The following is a 14332-nucleotide window of genomic DNA, read 5'->3' on the forward strand; positions in this document are numbered from 1 at the left end:
GTTCAAATCCCAGCAACCACATGGTGGCTCACAACCATCCACAAGGAGATCTGGCGCCCTCTTCTGGAGTGTCTGAAGACAGCTACAGTGTACTTACATATAATAAATAAATAAATCTTTAAAAATAAATAAATAAATAAATGTTTTTTAAAAAGAAAGGAAGGGTGGAAAGCAGAGAGAGAGAGAGAGAGAGAGAGAGAGAGAGAGAGAGAGAGAGAGAGAGAGAGAGAGAGAGAGAGAGCGCCTGAGGCACAGGGTAACTCCTCCTAGAGGGTAAGGCCAAAAATTATAGTGGATCAAGATCTAGGCTAATGGACCCACCACTGTGTGATCAGGTAACTCCTGAACTGGTCAGAGGAAGCCTCCATGGTAAGTGTACATTGCTGATTTGTTCAAACTGTGATGCTCTCAAAAATGGCCCATCTCAAAGTACATTGATCCAGTATGCATTATGAGGCTCAGAAAAGCTTACTGGGTCCCTCCCTTGGGAGTTCTTTTCACTTTGGCTTAATAAATTTACATTCATTGCTTTGGCGACCTTCAATTATCCTGCACCCTTGTTATAGGAAATGAAATCTGATAGTTCATTCAAACACATCCTTAGCCCACCCATCTATGTTCAAATACAGATGTAGAAAAGAAAAAAAAAAAAACAAAACAAAACAGGACTCCAGATACTCATTCTACCACCCAATACTCCCACTAATGTGCAACCAAACTAGGAGTTTATAGCAGACATTTACTAACAACCAAGCTTGCCCTGCAAGGTAATGCACCTCAAAAGCTTGAAACTAAATAGGATATGAAATAAAGAGATGAACACATGCACGGATTTTTGTTGACAAACAGATAAGTCAGAGCAGCAGAAAGATGAGACCAGCTGCTGGGTTAGAAAGTTCTCTTTTGATTATTCAGTTAAAAGGAAGGGGAGGGAGTGATACCCCAATGCAGGAGGATTAGAAGATGTGGTCTGCATTCATCCAGAGTGCCACCCATTCTCAGCTGAGGACCAGCTTTGTAAAGTCGTAAACTACTCCATGTCACCTTTGCTGCTCTGAGCCCCCAGGGCTCTCTTATCAAGGAAGGGTCCTTCTTCCTCATATGAGCTTCACAGCTAAGCACACCAAGGGCCAGGAAAGGCTGATGCTCTCAAAAAACTCACATCAACTTCTCTGTTTTACCCTGTAGAGGTCAAAATAACTGATGCTAGCTGAAGGGAGAAGATGAGATAGTCTCTCAGGTTAAGTAATTCTGCCCCAGGATGGGGTCCTCAACCTCCCTCCTACCCTGGTCACCTTGCTCTGAGGGTCTCCTGACTGTCCACCAAGGTCGTTAGTGAAATCCTTAGAGTCCTGAGCTTGGAACTTGGCATCTCTAACAATCAAGGATCAATGACCCTTCCTTTACAGCACAGTTACACAGACAAGTAATAACAAAAACCAGAGAAAAGAGACTATGTCATGGTGGCCAAAGGAAAGAGAAACAAAGAGACCCAGTCTGCTTTGGGGTTCTGGCATGATGTTTATATTTAAAGAGATTGAGAGGTATACATAGCTAAGCAGTCCTGGTGAAGATGTGGTCCCGCCCATTTCCTACCTGTCTCAGTTTTGGTGTCATTGCTGTGAGGAGACACCATGACCAAAGCAGCTCTTCTAAGGGACAGCATTTAATTGGGGCTGGCTTACAGTTTCTAAGATTCAGCTCATTAATATCATGACAGGAACCATGGCAGTATCCAGGCAGACATGGTATTGTAGAAGCAGTTGAGAGTTCTGCTTCTTGACCTAAATGTAGCCACACTGGATGGAGCTCCAAAGTCCACACCCACAGTTACATACTTCCCCCAACAAGGCTCCTAACTTTCCCTCGCCTTATGTTCAAGCATATATAAACCACCACATTTTACTCCCTAGTCCCCCATAGGCTTGTTCAAACACATGAGTCTATAGGGGCTGAACCTAGTCATAGCATAATGCAAAATACATTTAGTCCAACTTCAAAAATCCTATAGTTTACAACAGACTCTGCAATGTTTAAAGTCAAAAGTTCACAGTTTCTTCTGATATTCATGCAATCTCTAAATGGTGATCTCATAAGAAATCAAAATGAAAACTCAGATCACTAACTGTAGCGTGTAGTTATTTAAAAAAAAATCCATGCTAATGCTGGCTACAAGCTGGCAATGATGGTCTCGCCTGCCCCTGTGGTTCCCAAAGCGGTGGTCTGCCCAATTTCCTGCGACTAGACTGCAGAGACTGTCTACCGCTGGCTCTAAACCCTAGTCCCTTAAAACTAAAACTCCAGAGGCTTGTAATTTCCTAGACAGATTTATAACAGTAAATCTTCAACCCACAAAATGCCCACACAAAGAACTTAAAACTCAAATGATATAGATACAAGCTGCTAGAATGAACACATGTGCCCTACATTATTGAATCATCTATCTAAGAAATCCCCAATTACTTATGGCTCCTAGGACCATGTGGTCTGGTTCAACTTCTTCCTCCATGTTCTGTCTATCCCTCTGCATCCATCTCTCTGTTTCTCTGTTCCTCTCTAAAACTTTCAGCTCCACCTTCTTTTTTTCACTGCTCAATCACAGGCTCTAGCCTTATCTGACTAATTGAGATTTCACCTCACCTCACCTGCATATAGACAGCAATCCACAACTTACCTCCAACATCATGCAGGATATACATTACCATTCCAAAATGTCATGGTGAGGAAATATGGGACCAAAGCAAGACAGAAAACCAGCTGAGCAAACTCCACATCTCCAAGTCCAATGTCAAAGCACTCTTCACATCTCCAACTCTTTTCATTCTTGTTGACTGTCAATGGCAGATCTGGCATTCAGCAGCAACAAACTTCATTCTCTTGGGCTGGTTCTACTCACTGTTAGCAGCTTTTCTTGGTAGGTATCTCATGGCTCTGACATCTTGGGGTATCCAAGGCAACTTCAACTTTATGGCCTCTTGCTCTAATGCCTAGGATCAAGACATGATCTTCTGGAATCCTCCCAAGGGCTTGTGTCATTTTTCAATTTCTGCCCTCTCTAGTACTCTAGGCTCTGGTTGATTCCACTTCACTGCTGCTGTTCTGTTCTTGGTGATCAGCCCATGATACTAGCATCTCCAATTCACTGGAGTCTTCCACTGCAACTAGGCTATAGCCTCCCATAGGCTCCCTTTACGGTGCCACGTCTCAACTTCTTTGCACAACTCTTTCAGTACTGGGCCATTAACTGCAACTGAGGCTGCACCTTCACCAATGGCCTCCCATGGCCTCTCACTGTGACAACCTTCAGCTGCTATCATTGACCACTTCATGCCTTCAAAGCTAGTACTACCTTGGTGATTCTTACACACTGCCAAGACCAGCTGAAGCAGGGGGTACAACCTTGGCTGTCTCTGAAACAGTTTCTTTCTGCTTTCAGAAAACACTTCCCAGAAGATTTCACCTCAGTGAATCATGCTGGTCTCTTCTTAATCACTGCCAGTTTCTTAACTCTAGCTAACCAGCATCAATAGTCCCATTAGTCCTTTCTATTCTTAACTCTAAGGCCAGAGCCACGTGGCCAAACCTGCCGAGTTCTGCTGCTTGTTGGAGCTGGATCATGGCCCCCTTGTTCTATTACATGATTGATCACCAGCTTTCTGTTTTCCAATTCCTTCACTGCCTAAGCTTGACTGTCCTGGCACTTACTCTGTAGATTAACCTTGAGCTCAGAGATCTTCATGGCTGTATCTCCTGATTGCCGGGATTAAAGGTGTATCCTACCATGCCTGGACTTAGCTTTTCTTTACCTAGAACTTGCTCTGTCCTAAACTGGCCTTGAATTTAGAGATCTGCTTGCCTCTATCTCCTGGAATTAAAGGCATGTAGTACCATGCCTGGGCCTAAGCTTTTAATGGCCACTATTCCTCAAGACCTGGATTAAATGAATCTGTCTTCCATTTCTGTATGGTAGCTCATTTCAGATTAAAAGTCCAAATGAAAACAATAGCCAAATAAACAATATTAGCTGGGTGGGATCTTTCCCCACGATCATCATTCCCTTAATTTGTTCACCTCCTCCAACACAGGATTTAGCTTCATTGTACTTTCTGGTGAACTTTATTACTTGAAATATAAATTTTGTTCTTTCCTCTCTAAACTTGTTATGCTTGATCAAAACACTCCTTATAAGATTGAACCAAAGGATAAAATCTAATCTAGGGGTTTTGTTTGTTTTTGATCAATGCAATTAATCTTAATCTCTTCGAATTGGTCTCAGGCAGACTCTTTCAACAGGGGCAAAAAACAGCCATAGTCTCCACCAAAATATCACAAATACTGTTTTTAGGCAATATATTTATGTACTTCACTGGAACATCTTGGGTGAGGTCTGTGTAGAATCCAAAATAAATTCAAGACCACCTAGCCGCTTCCTTCTCTGAAGGGACTTGTTTTGTTTTGTTTTGTTTTGTTTTGTTTTTCAGACAGGGTCTCTCTGTGTAGCCCTGGCTGTGCTGAAACTCCCTTTGTAGACCAGGGTGGCCTTGAACTCAGAAACCTGCCTGTCTCTGCCTCCCAAGTGCTGGGATTAAAGGTGTGCCACAATGCCGGACTGCTGAAGCGACTTTCCAAACTATATAGTTTTAGTGGTCCATATGACCAGACCAAGTCTACAGCTACCAAAACAAGATTAGCTGTTTTCGGGAAAAATAACCATAACAAAAATAACTGTTCTCAGAAAAATTCTCCCGTCATGCCTCACACTAAATTCCAAGAAAAACCATAAGGGCAGGCAGAGTGAGGCACTAAGTCAAAGTAGCCACCCTATGCAAACCAACCAATGCCTGAAAGGGTCACTTTCACAATCAGAATAAGACAACTAGCCCTGTTGCCTAAATCTGCCCCTTACAAGGTATAAAAAGTGTGCTCTTAGCCAGGCGTGGTGGTGCACGCCTTTAATCCCAGCACTCAGGAGGCAGAGGCAGGCGGATTTCTGAGTTCGAGGCCAGCCTGGTCTACAAAGTGAGTTCCAGGACAGCCAGGGCTACACAGAGAAACCCTGTCTCGAAAAACCAAAAAAAAAAAAAAAAAGGAAAAAAAAAAAAGAAAGAAAAAAGAAAAAAAAAAGTGTGTTCTTTGTTCATTCAGGGTCTCTACTCTTGCCTGCATGCTAAGGGGGGGTCCCCAATGCATTGGATCAATTAAAAAACCTCATGCAGTTTGTAGCAATGCCGGTCTCTGTGTTCTTTGTGAGTGAGGGTCTTTTGGTGGACTCTAACAGTCGGCACAGTTCAAATCACCCTCAGGAACAATGTGGTTCATACTCAAACTAGGATGGTCCATTAAGCCACACTTAAAGCATTCCATGGCTTTCCAAATCCACGGCCCCCAAATCCTCCAAACAAAAACATGTTGAGGCCTCCTGTTACAGCCATATCTGTTCTTGGCCCCAACTTCTGTCTTAGATAAGTGTTCTTGACCTTGACAACACTTAAAAGAAAATACATTTCATTGTGACTGGCTTACAGTTGCAGAGGCTCAGTCCACTATCATTGTGGCATCGTGGCAAGAAGCATGGCAGTGTTGAGGCAGACATGGTGCTGGAGAAGGAGCAGAGAGTTCAACAATTTGATCCTCCTACAGCCAGGGGAAAACTGACTTTCCCACACTGAGCAGACCTTCAAAGTTCACTACCACAATCAGACACTTTCATCGGCAATGCCAAACGTCCACACAGCACAACTCCCAATGAGCCCAGCATAGTCAAACTACCACACCAGCCATCATTGCCTTGGCTTCTGCAAAGTGGTATCTTCTTGCTTCATAAATAATTTCCTTTCCCATAACTGTCAGCGGGGTCCAACAACTTATTGGAAGAAGAAGGAGGAGGAGGAAGAGGAGGAGGAGGGGGAGGGGCAGGAGGAGGAGGAGGGGGAGGGGGAGGAGGAGGAGGAGGAGAAGGAGGAGGAGGAGGAGGAGGAGGAGGAGAAGGAGAAGGAGAAGGAGAAGGAGAAGGAGAAGGAGAAGGAGAGGAAGAGGAAGAGGAAGAGGAAGAAGAAGAACAACAACAACCTGGAAGTTCAGAATCTTCCCTCTAAATTTATATCTGTGCTGTGACAATATAACTCTGACTGATGAGTAACTATCTATATTAACCCAGCTAGCTTAGAACTCCAAGTTATCTGTCTGTCTGACTCCAAACTGTTGGGATTAAAAATATGCATGGCCATGCCCAGCTAAACTTTGTTTAAAAACACTACACTTACACCAAATTATATTTTTCAAAAAAATGAAGCCATATTGGCAAGACAAGATGGGGCAGTTTCCTCAAATCACACTTGTGGAAACCCAGGGCTGCCATAGCCCATGTGAAGAAGATGACCAGGTGACCTGTGAGTCACAGGGGTCAGGTCAGAGGAGAAAGCCACCAATGTTACAGACTGATGGGAGTGAGTGCTGAGGTGGGCAAGTGGAGCCTGAAACCCAGGAGGCAGGCACACAAACAGCAGGAAGTGTTAGTTATGGGATGGGAGCAAGGCTTGCCCATGTCTCTTTACAGCTCAAAGGAAGGTATCTTAGTCAGGGTTTCTATTCCTGGACAAACATCATGACCAAGAAGCTGTTGGGGAGGAAAAGGTTTATTCAGCTTACACTTCCATACTGTTGTTCATCACCAAGGAAGTCAGGACTGGAACTCAAGCAGGTAAGAAAGCAGGAGCTGATGCAGAAGCCATGGAGGGATGTTCTTTACTGGCTTGCTCAGCTTGCTTTCTTATAGAACCCAAGACTACCAGCCCAGAGATGGTCCCACCCACAAGGGGCCTTTCCCCTTTGATCACTAGTTGAGAAAATGCCTTACAGTTGGAACTCATGGAGGCATTTCCTCAACTGAAGCTCCTTTCTCTGTGATAACTCCAGCTGTGTCAAGTTGAAAATACTAGCCAGTACAATTGACCCCTTGTCAACTTGACACACAAACATATCACTAGTAAGCCTCAACCCTTACATTCTTATTCATCCCCAAGATCTAAATAACTTTAAACATCCCACAGTCTTTACATATTCTTAAATTTTCAACCTCTTTAAAATATCCATCTCTTTTAAAATCCAAAGTCTTTTTACAATTAAAAGTCTCTTAACTGTGGGATCCACTAAAATAGTTTCTTCCTTCAAGAGGGAAAATATCAGGGCACAGTCACAATCAAAAGCAAAAATCAGTCTCCAACCATCCAATGTCTGGGATCCAACTCATGATCTTCTGGGCTCCTCCAAGGGCTTGGGTCACTTCTCCAGCCATGCCCTTTGTAGCACACAGGTTGTCTTCCAGGCTTCAGCCACCTGTACACCATTGCTGCTGCTGTTCTTGGTAGTCATCTCATGGTACTGGCATCTCCAAGATGCTGCTGTCTTCCACTGTAACTTGGCTTCAACAATAGCCTCTCATAGGCTCTTTTCATGGTGCCAAGCCTCAACTCCTTTGCATGACCCCTTCAGTCCTGGGCCATCAACTGCAACTGAGGCTGCACCTTCACCAATGGCCTTCCATGGCCTCTCACAGTGCCAAGCCTCAGCTGCTCTGCATGAACCCTTCATGCCTTCAAAACAAGTACCACCGGGGTGACCCTTACACATTACCAAGTCCCACTGCAACAGGGGTACAACCTTGGCTATCTCTGGAACACAGCCTCTTTGCGCTTTCAGAAAACACTTCCCAGAAGATGTCACCTCAATGATGCTGGTCTCTTCTTAATCACCTCTAATTTCTTAGCTCCAGCTAACCAGCATCAATAGTCCCAGTAACGCAAAGTTTTTGCTTTAGTAGTTCTAGTATCTTGTTAATCACAGCTGATTCTTCAGCCCCAGCTAACCAGAACCACAGAATCTTCCCAATCAAAATAACAATGGCCCTGAAAAGTCTTTAATTTTCCCTCTGAAATTTCACAAGCCAGACCTCCATCTTCTGCACTGTTCTCAACATTATCTTCCAAGCTCCTACACAACATCTGACAGAATGGATCTTCAATCCTAAAGTTCCACAGTCCTCCCCAAAACATGGTCAGGTTTTCACAGGAATATCCCACTATGCTGGTACCAATTTGTCTTAGTCAGGGTTTCTATTCCTGCACAAACATCATGACCAAGAAGCTGTTGGGGAGGAAAGGGTTTATTCAGCTTACACTACTATACTGTTGTTCATCACCAAGGAAGTCAGGACTGGAACTCAAGCAGGTAAGAAAACAGGAGCTGATGCAGAGGCCATGGAAGGATGTTCTTTACTGACTTGCTTCCCCTGGCTTGCTCAGCTTGCTTTCTTATAGAACCCAAGACTACCAGCCTAGAGATGGTCCCACCCACAAAGGGCCTTTCCCACTTGATCACTAATTGAGAAAATGCCTTACAGTTGGATCTCATGGAGGCATTTCCAAAATCGAATCTCCTTTCTCTGTGATAATTCCAGCTGTGTCAAGTTGACACAAAACTAGCCAGTACAGAAGGGGACTGGACTTTTTTTGTTTGTTTGTTTGTTTGTTTGTTTGTTTTTAACAATGAATTGTTGGACCCTTCAGACAGTTATGGGAAAGGAAATGCTTTATGAAGAGAGATGATACCACTTTGCAGAAACCAAGGCAATGATGGCTTGTGTGGTAGTTTGAACACTTGTTTATGTTTACTGACAGGCAGCATTCCTTGGAAGATGTCACAGTCTGCTTGGGAAAGGTATAGGGAAAACAGAATATATAGGATCAGACAACAGGATGCAGAAGAGAATCCTAAGCTATGACACATCCAGGATCCAGGAAGTGACCATGGGCAGCCTCACACCTGACTTGGGCAGGGATATAAAGACCCCAGGGTCAGAAGGCTCCACACCTGCACACCTTCCTCTCCACCTGCTCCTCTGACCTACACCATCCTCAACCAAACACCAGAACCATGACCTGCTGTGGCTGCTCAGGAGGCTGTGGCTCCAGCTGTGGGGGCTGTAGCTCAAGCTGTGGGGGATGTGGCTCCAGCTGCTGCAAACCTGTGTGTTGCTGTAAGCCTGTGTGCTGTTGTGTTCCTGTGTGTTCCTGCTCCAGCTGTGGAGGCTGTGGCTCCAGCTGTGGAGGCTGTGGCTCCAGCTGTGGGGGCTGTGGCTCAGGCTGTGGAGGCTCTGGAGGCTGTGGTTCCAGCTGCTGCAAGCCTGTTTGCTGTTGTAAACCAGTTTGCTGTTGTGTTCCTGTCTGTTCCTGCTCCAACTGTGGTGTCTGTGGCTCCAACTGTGGTGGCTGTGGCTCCAGCTGTGGAGGCTGTGGCTCTAGCTGTGGGGGCTGTGGCTCCAGCTGCTGCAAGCCTGTGTGCTGCTGTGTGCCTGTCTGTTCCTGTTCCAGCTATGGAGGCTGCAAGCCCTGCTGCTGTCAGTCCAGCTGCTGCAAGCCCTGCTGCTGTCAGTCCAGCTGCTGCAAGCCCTGCTGCTGTCAGTCCAGCTGCTGTCAGTCCAGCTGCTGCAAGCCCTGCTGCTGTCAGTCCAGCTGCTGTAAGCCCTGTTGTTCATCAGGATGCGGGTCTTCCTGCTGTCAGGACAGCTGCTGATGCTGGCTGCAATGTCTCCATGTATTGCCAAGGCAAAAATCTAAGATTCTCAACTTGACCCTGCCCCTCTGAACTGCCTTCCTCAGCTGTGGCCTCCAGTTTATCACCAGGTTCCTGATTATCCTGCATGTTCCCTTAGCACTCCTGCTTCCCACAGCTTCAACTCAGAATTGGATTTTAGTGCCATGAAGAGGCCATCTGCTCATCTACTGTGAGCTAACCAATTCTCCTCTGCAGTCAAGCTACCTCTAGTGCCCTCACCACAGCCCACCCACCTCCTGCAATAAGGTGAGCATTCAGACTTACTTGGACTTGTCAGCCAAGGAATAGCAATCCCTGCTTTATCCTAAGTTGAAAATCACAAACCAATAAACACATCCCATGGACCAATGCAAACATGCCTCATTCATTCATCCCTCCCTGTCCCTCGCTCTCACTCATGGTTTCCTCATTTTCCTGCAGGTCTGTGTGGGACTCCACCAGCCTGATGGTGGTGCTGGGGCAGTTAAGGTCTCCTGCCTCACATCTCCTTCTTCCTGTCTTCTCCCTCTCTTGGGATTCCTCTCTATTCAAGGCTTACTAGATTTGTTCAGAGGGACACTGGACTGCCAGGCCAACAGAGGCCCTGTAGCTGTGACAGCTCCAAGCTGTTTCAGACCCAGCCCTCAGATGACTTCCTTTTCAAGGCTCTGATTTTCTTCTCTTGGTTGTGAGTGACCTGCAGATCTCACAGCTTACACATGTCCACCTCACCAATTCCTTTTGATGGTCAATTTCATGTAGCTTCCAGCAGGTGGCAGGTATATGGAGCTGCCTGCTAGGGACACAAAACTGGCTTGTTAAGAGTAGAGAGGGCCTAGGCACCCAGCATGTCCTCTAAAACCCTCACAGGCCCTGGGCCATCAGATATGAAGACCATCCTTCATGAGAATCCTGTGTTCTAAGCAAAAGAAAGCACAGTATGTAAAGACCTGGTCCTGCTCCTAAGGACCTTGTAGGGGTGGCAGTGAAACTGTTGTCACTCTGAGGACTGGGAACACGTGATGCACTTGGGAAAGGAAGCCTGGAACTCAGATATAAGGTTGGGGAGACCAAAGGTACTGTCCTATAATTAGGCACCTCAATATGACAGCAAGGTTATTTTTCTTTAAATAATTAAAGTTAATCTTATTTAGTGATATTGACGTTTATACACACATACATTTATATATATACATTACATACATACATACATGATTCATGAGATGGTTTCTCCTTTCATCTTGGATTTGGGGGCTCAAACTCCAGTTCATTTCAAGCGCATTTACCCACTGAGCCACCTTGGCAGACTTTTTTCTTTAAAAGGAAAAACCATGAACCCTCCCTGTAGCTCAGCCTGGCCTGGAAACTGTAGCTTTCTCCCCTATCTCAACCTCTCCAGTGCTGGGATTACAGGTGTGCTCCAGCAGGCCTGGATGAACACTGCCTCCCAAAGTTTCTTTCTTGCTGAAGCAGAGTCCGGGCACTGTGGTCATGGCCTTTACAGGTCTGACCTAGGGACTGATTCTGCAGTTCTGGATCCTGGGCTCAGCTCTAATGTCTGCTGGGTTCCATCCAATCTGCTCAATGCATTGCAGTAACATTCAGCATGAACTGAAACACTGTCAGAAGACTTGATCCCAGAGCTCAGTTCCTCTCCACATAGTGAAGTATTTCTGTTTATAAGGCACATTCTAGGACTGTTGGGTTATTGTCCAGTAGTAGACATAGGGATTATCCCAGTTGCCCAGTGACACTTAATGCAATTGTGTGTAAATATGTCTAGATTCCTGGCAGGGACTGAGCATTGAGAAGCCACTCCTTGCTGTTCCTCCAGCAGCCACACGGTGGCGGCGTGAGAGGTTCTTCCATTAAAGGTTCTCCTACTCTGTGTGCTGTTTGAACTCCTGTCTCTCTCTCCTAATTTGTTTGAGGAAGAGCAGCTATAACAGGATGCAGATGCCAAAATACCAAAGGCAGCCTTGGCCAGCAGGAAGCACAAGCTAGGAGGATCCAAGCTCATCTGTTGTTAGCTGGAGGAAGAGAGTCATTTTCTATGCAGTTTGGTTTGTTAATGTAGGGAATAGAGAGAAGGGAAGCCCAGGGGAGTGGAGATGGAGGGAGGAGAGGGAAGGGGAGAGGAGGGTAGTGGAAGCAAGAGAAGAGAAAAAAGAGAAGAGAAGAGAAGAGAAGAGAAGAGTAGAGAAGAGAAGAGAAGAGGGGAAACCGGAGGGTAGAAGGGTAGAAGGGAGAGAGGAAGGAAGGGGAGGGCTGAGAGGGGAAGGAAGGGGAGGACAGGGGAGGGAAAGGGAAGGTGAGGAAAAGTATGGGAAGAGAGGGGAGTTGGGGAGAGAAGAGTTAAGGGGATAGAAGAAAATGGAAGGGAAGAAAAGGGAAGGGAAGTGGAGCTAAGGAGAGAGGAGATACAGGAAAGAAGGGTGAGGGGAGGAGAGAGGAGGCTAAGTGAGGAAAGGGAAGGGAAGATGAGAAGCTGGTATAGGAGGGGAGAGGAAGGGATGGGAGAGGAGGGAGGGGAGAGGTGGAGGGAGGGGAGGAGTGGAGGAGAGGGAAGGGAAGAGGAGGGAGAGAGGGGAGGGTGAGGTGTGATGGGAAGGAAAGGAGTGGAGGGAGAGGAGAGAGGGGAGATGGGAGAAGGGAATAGGATGATGGGAGAAGGTGGGAGGGGAGGGGAGGAGAGGGAAGGGAAAGGAAGTAAAGGAAGGGGGAGAGAGGGGAAGGGAGCAGGGTTGAGGGGGAGGGAAGGAAAACTAAGGAGACTCCTCATTTGGGAACAAGTTTGCCTGGTAAGCAAGAGGACTACTTTGCACTACAGAACCTAAGTGAAATGCCAGGGGTGCCAGGCCTGCCAAGTCTATGTATCAAGTTCTAAGATGCTCCATGATATGGAATGAACAGGCTATTTTCAAAGACAACAAACAAACAAACAAAAAAGCAAAAGAGCCAGGACTGGTGGGGCATGCTTATAATCCCAGTGCTGGGTGGGATGCTGTGTAGGAAGCATTTCTTTTGGAAAAAAAACTCTCAACAAATCTCTGATGAGAGTTCAAAAACTTGTGAAATATAACCTTTACCTTATATTTTGGTCAAAGTGTGCCCTCAGTTAACTTTTCTCCATGCTTTAGTTTCTCTGAGATGCTTGCTGTAGAGAACTGGTTATCTGGTCTAAAGCCTGGGATGAGATTTGCTTTCTGAGCCTCCCTCTCCATTTGGAAGCAGCAGATCCAAAGTATTCCGCAAATATTGAAATAACGAGCTTGCATTTTATTTACTTTTCTTGCAGATGAAGCCCAATACAAGAACCCATACATTTCTAATCCAAAATGAATGTTATAACAAACTATTAAATTCTTGTTTTTTGCAAATCACTTCCAATGAAATGGATCAAGAGACAATACTGTCCTGAAAATTATTATACTTCAAAAACTGTCCCCAATTCCCATATTCCCACATACCCACATGTGTATACACACACACACACACACACACACACACCAGACATGATGAGAAAGGAAGTTTATGGTGATGTAAGTTAAGAAACACTGAGGAGCCAGAGGCTCTCTGCTGGGTTACTTGGTGATTTTGAGGGCAGGTCACATTTAGCCTGGGTTTCCCTTAGCACAGGCTGAGTCTGCAATGTCTGATAATTGGATGTTTCCTGGGGAGCACAGAGCATGCAGAAGCTTGATAGTTGCACAGCTCACAAACCACAGCAGAGCTCTCCCCAATACCTCTGCTTCTGCATAGCCATTCCCAATGCCTCAGTATGTTTCTCCTGAGTGATGACAACTGAAACCTTGTGATTCTGTGGGTATGGACTCTGTTGACCTGAGAGGATTCATTCCCAACCATTTTGGCCACTCCCACCTGGTGAAAGGCTTTGTCTTTCAGAGTTGTGGCTAATTTGGGGGAGGGGGGTGGGGTGGTCACTTGCTGGGGAAAGTGCGAATGCCTTGGTCTTTGATTATCTGTTGAGCCCAAGGAATGCCAACTAGAGAGAAACTTAATAGGAATACAAATTCCAGAGGGCTAAACTAAACCAAACACACCTTTGGAGACTGAGACACATTGTAACTTCTCCTAGACAGCAAGACATCTGAGAGCTCTGGTGGATCATGACCTAGGCTAATGGACCCTCCACTGAGTGATCAGGTAACTCCTGAACTGGTCAGAGGAAGCCTCCATTGCAAGTGTACATTGCTTATTGCTTCAGCCTGTGATGCTCTCAAAAATGGCCCATCTCAAAGTACATTGATCCAGTCTGCATTATGAGCCTCAGAAAAGCTTAGTGGGCCCCTACCAGTCATGTGAGTTATTTCTCACTTTTTCTTAATAAATTTACATTCATTGCTTTGGTGACCCTCAGTTCTCCTACATCCTTGCTATAAGAAATTAAATTTAGCATTCATTCAAACATATCTTTAGCATGACCATCTATGTCCTCATACAGATAAACAAAACAAAACAAACAAAACAAAACAAAACAAAACAAAACAAAACAAAACAAAACAGGACCCCTGACTGTCATCCTACACTGAAGTCTCTCACTAACATGCAACCAAACTAGGAGTTTATAGTAGGCACTTACTAAAAACCAAGCTTGCTCTACAAGATCCAGTACCTGGTAAGCTCAAAAATAAAAAATGGTTTTATCCTGTAGAGGTCGAAATAACTGATGCTGGCTGAGGGGGAAGATGAGAAATTCTGTCAGGCAGAGTAATTCTGC

The 14332-nt window shown here is 45.4% G+C and overlaps 1 protein-coding gene across 1 annotated transcript in view; it reads left to right on the forward strand.

Annotated features, from left to right (window-relative positions):
- The window catches only part of LOC147002819 (uncharacterized), a 52390-nt gene that overhangs the window by 13509 nt on the left and 24549 nt on the right, over positions 1 to 14332 (forward strand). The window contains exon 4 of the mRNA XM_085841109.1: positions 9377 to 9493. Within this exon, the coding sequence (XP_085697235.1) occupies positions 9377 to 9493 (117 nt within the window). The remainder of the gene's footprint in view (positions 1 to 9376; positions 9494 to 14332) is intronic.

This window comes from Mus caroli, unplaced genomic scaffold (assembly GCF_978045245.1).
Source record: "Mus caroli unplaced genomic scaffold, Mus_caroli_1 scaffold_8, whole genome shotgun sequence".
Lineage (NCBI taxonomy): Eukaryota > Metazoa > Chordata > Mammalia > Rodentia > Muridae > Mus > Mus caroli.